The 10,480-nt window shown below is 34.2% G+C and overlaps 1 protein-coding gene across 1 annotated transcript; it reads left to right on the forward strand.

Moving 5' to 3' along the window:
- The first annotated feature begins 5,140 nt into the window (after window positions 1-5,140).
- LOC123683274 (histone H2A) lies at window positions 5,141-5,591 on the forward strand. Its single transcript, XM_045622207.1, has one exon. The coding sequence runs from the start codon at window positions 5,169-5,171 to the stop codon at window positions 5,541-5,543; it is 375 nt and encodes a 124-aa protein (XP_045478163.1). The 5' UTR covers window positions 5,141-5,168; the 3' UTR covers window positions 5,544-5,591.
- The last annotated feature ends 4,889 nt before the right edge of the window (window positions 5,592-10,480 follow it).

Here is a 10,480-nt window from a genome sequence, read left to right on the forward strand (position 1 = left end):
AAGTTCAGATTGATCGATTGAAGATGCCTCCTAAAACTAGCGGAAAAGCTGCCAAGAAAGCTGGCAAGGCCCAAAAAAACATTTCTAAAAGCGACAAGAAGAAGAAACGCAAGAGGAAGGAAAGTTACGCTATCTACATTTATAAAGTATTGAAACAAGTCCATCCGGATACGGGTATTTCAAGCAAGGCTATGAGCATCATGAACAGTTTCGTTAATGATATTTTCGAACGCATCGCCGCCGAGGCGAGTAGACTTGCTCACTACAACAAACGTTCGACAATAACCAGCAGGGAACTTCAAACAGCAGTGCGCCTTCTCTTGCCCGGTGAGTTGACAAAACACGCCGTCAGCGAAGGAACTAAAGCAGTAACAAAATACACCAGTTCCAAATAAAGCAGGAATTGTTGTTGCATATCAAACGGTTCTTTTCAGAACCACAAATTTTTAAAACTTATAATTATAGTCTGATCTCTAATTTCACCGTTAACGACATGTAGATTTATCAATTTGAAATAATCCATACTAATATAATTCGAATATGTTCGTCAGCTTCCTATACCATGTCTGATAATTTTGCACACCAATATCATATATATATATATGTATATATATTCGGTTCAATGTTATTTACCTGCTTTTCAATTGTTACTATATATATATATATAAATATATATTTATACCGTTGCAGGGTAAGGCTTAGAGGTTGCCGGTTCCTCTCAGAACAAGGCAACACTCAATTGCTTCTGAGGAAACTTCTCTCAATTCTCGTGGTCCACAAGATCATCTCCTTTTGCGCCTTCTCTATTAGATCTTCGTGAAGTCCAAGTTTGGCTGTGTTCCCAGTTAGATGCATCTCAACCAGCCCATTCGTGGTGTATATATATATATATATATATATATATATATATATATATATATATATATATATATATATATATATATATATATATATATATATATATATATATATAAACCTGTTGCAAACAGTGATTGTTAAAAAAAAATATATATATATATATATATATCTATATATATCAATATATATATATATATATATATCTATATAAGGATAAGGACAGTCCCTCTCAGAGAAATACTAACCGTAGACACGTGTTTCGGGCTTTCGGCCCTCATCAGTACGGTGAACAAGTGTTAGGATGTGCAACACTTGAAAGAAACAACAAACAAACAGAGTCAACAACAGAAGCCAGCAATCCATTTGTGGTTTCAGCAGGAAGACCCAATGTGTTTTCGGGCAACAACCGACATCACCACGCGAAAAGCTATAACTAACTGCGTGACATCCGAATCCAGGAATAATAACATGTCGGAAGGATAACGAGGGTAATTGTTCATAAAACAAATCATAAGGATAAGGACAGTTCTCTGAGAGGGACTGTCCTTATCCTTATGATTTGTTTTATGAACAATTACCCTCGTTATCCTTCCGACATATATCTATATATATATATATATATATATATATATATACAGGGTGAGTCTTTGACTTGTACATATATTTTAACCGAAGGTTCTTGAGGTCAAAAGAAACACTTTTTTCATTTACCATTTTTTCCGATTCGGCCCTGTTAAAAAGATATAGCCATTTTAAATTTTCAAAATGAGCTAATTCACCCCTGAAAACCGGAACACTGAAGTTTTCTCAAGCATAAGATATACCTCTTGAACCTTGGAAATAAGCTACTAAATTAGAAAAACCATCATAAACTCACGTTTAACATTCCATTTGTTGAACAAAGTAGTGTTTATAATCAAATAAATGAGTTATTCCAATTTCGTTGACGCTAAAGATTAAATATTCTTCTCTTGATTTCTATTTCATTTTCGATAATTATAACGAATTGAGCTCGCTACCAGCCATATTAGCTCTGATACTCATATCCATTCATTCATTATATTTCATTTATATGATATCGTTGTTTATTTTTCGTGCAAGAATTAACCTTAAAATCTCAAATAAATAATATTCATCTATGAAAGATCTAACACAGACTATAGTAATCTGTGGTTTTAAGTTTGAATTTCAAATTTCGAGTGATGCCAAATATAAACACAGCAGTTCGGTTCGAATAATCTATGTTCTAACCTAAAATTTTCATTTACAGTTTACACTGTTATTGTTATAAGATATTTGTTATGAAATGAAGCATTTGATTTGTTCCAACTATCTCATAAAAATATTGAAATGCATCAATATTTTTGAAACCATCAGTATGAAAATATGGAAATATGTAAAATATTCTGGCTCTGTAATCAATGGAAAATGTTAGACTCCACTTGTAATCAAATTTGTTGTTAATGTGTACCTACATTATAGCCAACTTTACTACTTAATTCATCTTGATTTTGGCATTGAAAATAAATGAGAAGTATTCAATATAATTATCCACAATAGAATATTTGGTTTCTTTCAACTCACCTGATTTGTTTTCACATTAAAACAATTATGGCCCTCTTGGAAGTATGTCAATCATAAGCTCTTAGGATGAATTTATGGAATAGCAAAAGAATAAAAGTATTCAATCTCAATCACATGAAAATTTGTCTAGTATGTACCTAGTGGTATGTTTCGATGTGTGTGGTATGTTTCGATGTGAGTTAGAATGAGCCGAAGAAGAATACAGTATTGTTCGATAGCAGCAGTCTTTAGTGGGATATTGATTGTTGTCATTATAATGGGACTATTTTGTGAAAACTTTTTTAAACATGGGTTTTATGAATAATCTGGACTTTTCAAAAAGAATGTTGATTTTAGTGAAGTATCTTCTTATTATCAGAGCTGTGCCAAAGCTCAGTGATTTTTAATCAAATCGAGGAGTTGAGGTGAGCTTATTCAAATAACTTCATTTTCAAACTAAGTTGGCTAGTACTTCAATTCTTAAATCTGAGACATGACTTCATAGTAAATATTCATTTCTGTGGTTTTTTTTCCACAATAGAACAGAGTTGCATTCAGCCAAAGTACCCAATTTTTTGAATTTCACAGATAATTTTTTTTTTTTAAGATCAAGTTATTCGAAAACGGCGCTTTGTACGAGAAAATATGAAGAATACTTTTATTTTTCAAATTAGCCAAATATTCTTCAATGAACGTTCAAATTACTATTAAGAGTTGGTTTCTTCGAATTTCTGGTATTTTGATGGTATGTTATGTTCATAACATAGAAACAGAAGAATGTGTATGGAATCTGGTGTTCGGAGAAGATGTATCACATCAAAAAAAAGCTATATTTCAAAAATCATTTCCTTCGATACAACCATTTCCGAGATATAGCCGATAATCACATTTTTTTAACGATTTTCAACAGCCTGTATCTTTTTAACCGGGCCGAATCGGAAAAAATGGTAAAGGAAAAAAGTGTTTCTTTTGACCTCAGGAATCTTGGGTTAAAATATATGTACAAGTCAAAGACTCACCCTGTATATATATATATATATATATATATATATATATATATATATATATATTTTCAGTACTGCATTATATATATATATATATATATATATATATATATATATATATAGTATATTTCAACCAACAAAGAAAATCATGATTCAAGACGAGACAACCAAACATACACCTCGATTTATATATATATATATATATATATATATATATATATATATATATATATATATATATATATATATATATATATAAATAATATCAGTAACTGTTTAGTTTCCATGCGTTCTACCGTTGTAAAATCCCGCCCAGTTTCCCTTCTTATCTCTTCGTTCCTGATATGTTGCAATCTGGAAACTCTACAAGATCTTATCGAAATGTCCATCTCTAATTTGTCTATGGTCTTTTTTTTTCTGGAAGTTGCCAGCATTCACAGCCATAAGTTAAAATAGATTCTACAACTGTTGTGTAGATTGTTGCCTCTGATATTGAAACCTTTTTTTTTCGTTTCAGTAGCCGTTTAGTTGTTTATAGATAGAGTTGAGTAGGGGTGGAGGAGTCTCGATAGAAATGGCCCCCATTAATTGGGGATCTGCTTAGTGGTTATGTTTGCCTTAGAATGTTAGATGATATCATAGTTCTCCAGTCGCATACTCCAGAAAGTTTATTTTAATTGGGGTCGGATCTTGTATATTCTCAAAATTTAAATATGTATGTCGTAAAAAGATTTACCCAGATTTTTTCCTAATTAGGATGTCTATTAGCTGTTCTTTCGATCCTATTCTTGGGGCATCCTTTCTGCTGTGTAGTAATTTTCAACTCTGTATTTCTCAGAGTAACTAACGCTAAAAGATTACATATATCATGCTGTTACAATCATTACGTGTTCTTCAATTAACGGAAACTCTAGAACCCGTAAGCAATCAGAGGTCTCCCCAAAGGACGTAGTTAATATCACACAATCTACTTCTACGAAAGATGAAAAAAAACTCCTCTCCTGACCTATCTAGCTGCCGGTATCACTAGGCAACAACAGTACCTAGAAGTGAAGGGAATCCAATATGCTGATGTCATCATCAAAATGACATCACACCGAATAAATAAGTCAAAATCATTATTTTGATCCGTATCTGATAGAACGCTCGAGCTTTTCGGATTCTGAAGAGTTTTTATGTCAAAATAGACGACGTAATATCCCCACCAGACAAATGGAAGCAGGAGTGCCTCAAGGTTCAGTTCTAAGCCCAAAATCAACAACATCTGCATATGCAACGCCCCAAAAAGGTCAAGGAATATGCTAGCTCTATACGCAGATGATAGATGTCATTTACAGAATAGTGATCGCAGCACTAGATGATTTATATATTACAGACGAATGTTTCATTAAGGTGAAAGATTCAAATGAAATGACTAAACCTGCATAGTCAACTGTGCGATTGTATTTTTCTTCCTGTTAATTTCTAGCTGTTTGCGGAACCAATTATCAAATATATTGGGACTGTATGCAAATAAAAAAACAAACAAAAAACAAATAATAATTCAAACTCTATGGATGGCAATCAATGGCATTCAATGTATGAAATTAGTATACTAAGCCCTACCTCATTCAGAGTATGGAACGTACTACGCTGATTGGTCGAAACCGCGAGTATATATATATATGTATACGAGGACATTTTCGAGGAATTATCAAAGCCCAACAATCATTTTACTCTCCCATATTCGCGTATTATATTATAATGTCTGGTCGCGGTAAAGGTGGAAAAGTTAAGGGTAAGGCAAAGTCTCGTTCCAACCGAGCTGGATTACAATTTCCAGTTGGTCGTATTCATCGTTTATTACGCAAAGGAAATTATGCTGAACGAGTTGGAGCTGGAGCACCCGTCTATCTAGCCGCTGTTATGGAATATCTAGCCGCCGAAGTTTTGGAATTGGCCGGTAACGCAGCACGTGACAACAAGAAAACCAGAATTATTCCCAGACATCTTCAGCTGGCAATCAGAAACGACGAAGAGTTGAACAAATTGCTATCGGGAGTAACTATCGCTCAAGGTGGTGTTTTACCGAATATCCAAGCCGTCCTCTTGCCAAAGAAGACAGAAAAGAAATCATAAATACAATCTGTATGTGAAACGGCCCTTTTCAGGGCCACAATATTTCCTCATTGAAAAGATTTTTTTATCATCTGATCACTTTGGGTATAATAAAATTGCGACAATTTTACGGTCCTACTGACATTCGTAAGTAGGGTAAATGCTCTGATTTTCGACCAAATTAACAAAAACATCGATTTCGGGTACGACTTTTTCACACATAAACTAATCAAATTTTAAAGGTGTTGATGTTCATCGATTCTTTGGCTAGTTTTAAATAATTTGTCATATAATTTTAAACGTTCTCTTCGCATTCAACCTTCGAAATGTGAAAACAGAAAATCTGAATAACATTCGGGTCACGACCATGCCGCAGAGTTCTCGACCATTTTTTTGTTTGTTTTCGACCACTAATAATAGTGGCCGCTCGCTTCTCGTCTTCACTTAAAAATTTTATATTTATATCAATCAGATGGATTTCAGATGAGGTAATTGAGTAAGAAACACTGGGAACGTAAAAAAATTATTCTGCAAAAGTTTTCATTTTCTATAAGTATTTCAAAATAGGAACTCATATTAAATAATATTATTTGGTTATTTTGTTCTTAATATCTTTTCAGAAACTAATGAGTAGGGTAAATGCACTGGTTAGCCGACCGGCACTGGTTCTCGACCATTCCGTGATTTGAGATGAAATAATAATAAAAATATATCATGTAGTGCAAAATATTTTCGCGGTACGTGTTCTCGACCATTCTACCTTTCCAAGATAGTTTGCATAGTAGTGGTATAGGTCAGAGTTTTCGCGCTAAAAATTAGTTTATAATCGTCTATCATAGAAAAGGGTTCTTTCTCGTCCTCTCTTAGAAAAGTGCTTTGTGATATATGACCAGAAAATAGTAATTATTTCTTATTTCAAATGAATTATGTGTGTATATTTTGTTCCATATCAACTATAAGATATATTTTCGAGTGTATTTCAATCAAAAAGCAAATAAATGTATATTTTTTTGTTTAATATTCGGCGGTCGCGAACTGGTATTGGAAAATTTGTATCTTTTATTTCTCGACCAAAGTGGTCGAGAACCAATATGTTACTTCAATAATTGTTCATTTCAACTGATATATTTCTGTTGGATCATTTTCGTTTTTTTTCGATACCTTGATTCATTCATATATCTACTTTGTGAATATTAGTTTGCGACCACCGAATTAACGTTGAAACACTTATTTTTACCCTTTATTTATTCGCGGTCGAGAACCAATTTGATTGTACTTAATTCTCGACCACTGGTGGTCGGTGTTTTATATTTTATTTACTCATTAGTTTCTAAATAGATATTAGGAGCAAAATAACCAAATAATGTTGTATGAGTTGTTATTTTGAAATATTTATAGAAAGTGGAAACTTTTGCAAAATATTTTTTTTTTACGTTCCGAGTGTTTCTCACTTGATTACCTCATCTGAAACCCATCTGAGTGATAGGTAGTGATGTCGATGGTACGGTACGTAAGTAAGAACTAATCACTCATCTCGCTCTAAAGTTTTTTATAAAATTTTTAAGTGGAGCGGCCACTATTCTTAGTGGTCGAAAACTAACACAAAAATGGTCGAGAATTCTGCGGCGTGGTCGAGAACCGAGGTTATTGAGATTTTCTATAAGTTTTCACATTTCAAAGGTTAAATGCGGAAAGAACGCTTAAAATTAGATGACAAATCATTTAAAACTCGCCAAAGAATCGATGAACACCAACACCATTAAAATTTGATAAGTTTATGTGTGAAAAAATCGTGCTCGAAATCGATGTTTCTGTTAACTGGTCGAGAACCAGTGCATCTACCCTATATAAAACACCGACCACAAGTGGTCGAGAATTAAGTATAGTATATCCAAAGTCACTTGGAGGAAGCCAGAATATTTCAATTATATGTTCAAGGGTTGTCCAAGTTTCCAGAAATTCCTTTGGGGCCAGTGAATTTATTGCCTAACAATACTTTCGAATAAACCCCCGGTATTTAGCGGATCGCGGTTTCCATTTCAAAGAGACATCTGGCCGAGCGTTTTTATGGACTAGTTCAAGTGGCTTTGTATATACTATACATTCAAATTGGTTCTCGACCGAGAATAAATGAAAGGTAGAATAAGTATGTTTCAACGTTAATTCAGTGGTCGCAAACTAATATTCAAAAAAAAAAACGAACATGATCCAACAGAAATATATCGGTTGAAATAAACAATTATTGAAATTACATATTGGTTGTCGACCACTTTGGTCGAGAAATAAAAGGTAAAAATTTTCCAATACCAGTTCGCGACTGCCGAATAATATACATTTTCCCACAACTGCTATGAAAAGTAGCGTATTCTTCATAGCTTACTCAATTTCAAAACTATGTATTGCTCATACTGTGGGAAATATTATTTCTCACAGCACTTTGCCCACACCTCGCTTGGTAGACCAATGTAATTGGGCTTTTGAGTCGTTTCTATGGAAACGCAATAAATTCGCACATACTGTCAACGAAGGCCATTTTGATTTGAATCAAGTCCATTACTTGAATTATTGAAATTTGTGCAGTTGTAGGAAAAGTACAGTGTGCAACATGTGGAGAAAGTCCTTTTCTCGCTCGTGTGAACTCGCGAGAAAAGTTGGACTTTCCCCACTTGTTGCACAATATACTATTTCAGCGCGAAAACTTTGACCTATACCCCTACTATGCAAACTATCTTGAAAGGGTAGCAATGGTCGAGAAAACACGTACGGCGGAAATATTTTACACTACAAGATATATTTTATTATTATTTTATCTCAAATCACGGAATGGTCGAGTCGAGAGACACTGACGGTCGGCTAACCAGTGCATTTACCCTATATACAGTGGCTTAGGTAGCTATTAGACCCGGGTCGATCGCAACCCACCGACGAGATAATCGGGTCGAAAGACATAATATAATACAGTGGGAGATCAGGTAAGAAATTTACGAAATGGGTTGTTCTGAATAATGGTCTATTTTCGAATAAAAATGAACAAATTTGTAAAACAGTCCCCCACTATGAACAGTAGAAAAGGACTTATTCTAGTTAACTAGACCTTCAAACTTCGATTTATCGAATCGAATAAATTATCGTATAATTCGATAATTATCGTACCGGTGGCAACGATGGATTTCGGAGTTACTTTCGAGCTACAATTTATTTATTTTGTATTATTCAATAGTTATGTCAACTAATGGGGCTATGTTAATTGGTGCTTTTATCTTTTGAAAATGAAATAAAACAAAAGTAAAAGATAATGAAATCAAACTCAATAAAAAATAACTATACTACGAGGTTGCAACAGGTAAGTCGAGTCCGATTGTTCATTAAATTAGTGGAGAAATGGTGGACTGTATAAGCAACAGCGAAACATATGAAAATGATACTAAAGTCTAAAATTGTGGTTAACATTATAACTTACCTGATGGGCGTCAGGTTAGAAAACATAGCCTCTCCACAGGGCCCTTGGTGCGGGATATACAGGGTGTTTCCTAAACATACGGCAAAAATTCAGGGGGTTGTTCCTTGGACTATTTTAAGCATGTTTTGTCCTTGGATGATTTTTGAAAAACCTCTTTGTTTCGAAGATACAGGGCGAACAACATTTTTCATATTTTTAAAATTAATAATAGTTCAATAATTAATAATAATTTGGATTGGAAGAGGTGGACCTCATTTATGGCCTGCTCGTTCCCCGGACTTAAACCCCTTAGATTATTTCCTATGGGGCCATCTAAAATCATTAGTTTATACCACTCCAGTAGAAAATGTGGAAGACTTGCGAAATCGGATCATTGCTGGGTGTAACTTAATAAGAAATGATCCTGGTGTTTTTGAAAGGGTTCGGCAGTCAATGAAGAGAAGATTGGATGCTTGTATGCTGGCTAGAGGTGGTCATTTTCAACAGTTTTTGTAGGTTGAGTTGAATTTTCATGTAATTTTTCATAATAAAATGTTATTATCTGAAATTTTGTTTCCCCTATATCTTCGAAACAAATAGGTTTTTCAAAAATCATCAAAGGACAAAATATTCTTAGAATAGTCCAAGGAACAACCCCCTGAATTTTTGCCGCATGTTTAGGAAACACCCTGTATTTCAGCTCCAACTTTCGGTTTTCAAGGGCGGTGTAGAAAAGCTCTAACATAATGCGTTCGAGCGAATATAAAATCGACGAATAATGCGGGAGTTTCCGAATGAAGCCACCAATTGTTCACTTGTACACTCGCGAACTTACCATCTTTCGCTATACCTCGAACTCACACAAACAGGTAGGAATGCTACACCTATCAATAACGCTCCCATGGTTTGAAAAATGCTAGGGTTCGTGTTGTAGTAAGGAAAATGTATCGACGAAAAGCTACAAAAATTCTACTTGCTGAAGAATCCGACAATCCGACAAGTTCGACAATCTAGGAATAAAAGTCGTAACTTAACAACATGAACACCTAATTGAAAATGCGTAAAGTGAATGATATCTTACCTACAAAAGGAAATTTTTTTACGGTTAATTGGGATCCGGGAATTGAAAGCACGCGGGATGATTTTATATCATCCCGATATGAAAAATTCAACGAGGTAGAGAATGATGAAAATGTTTCACGATTAATGAATTATGTAGAGCCACACTCGAATCGTTTCGCCAACGATGTGATCTTCAGAAACGTTAGGCTACTAACTATATATAGCAAAACATGTCCCTGGGGAGGGGGGCTCAAACTACCTCCACTACCTACCACATTATAGGTTAATCGTAACACCTACCAATCACAGTATATCGTTATAATCTACTTATAACTAAACTACAATTTGTCACTAAGAACCGTAAACTTCAGCGGATTGTTAATTTTCCCTTTGAACATACGTTCCATTGTGGCCAAAAACACTCTTCATTAGAATACTTGAACAGTTTTAACGATCT

This window comes from Harmonia axyridis, chromosome 6, assembly GCF_914767665.1.
Source record: "Harmonia axyridis chromosome 6, icHarAxyr1.1, whole genome shotgun sequence".
Lineage (NCBI taxonomy): Eukaryota > Metazoa > Arthropoda > Insecta > Coleoptera > Coccinellidae > Harmonia > Harmonia axyridis.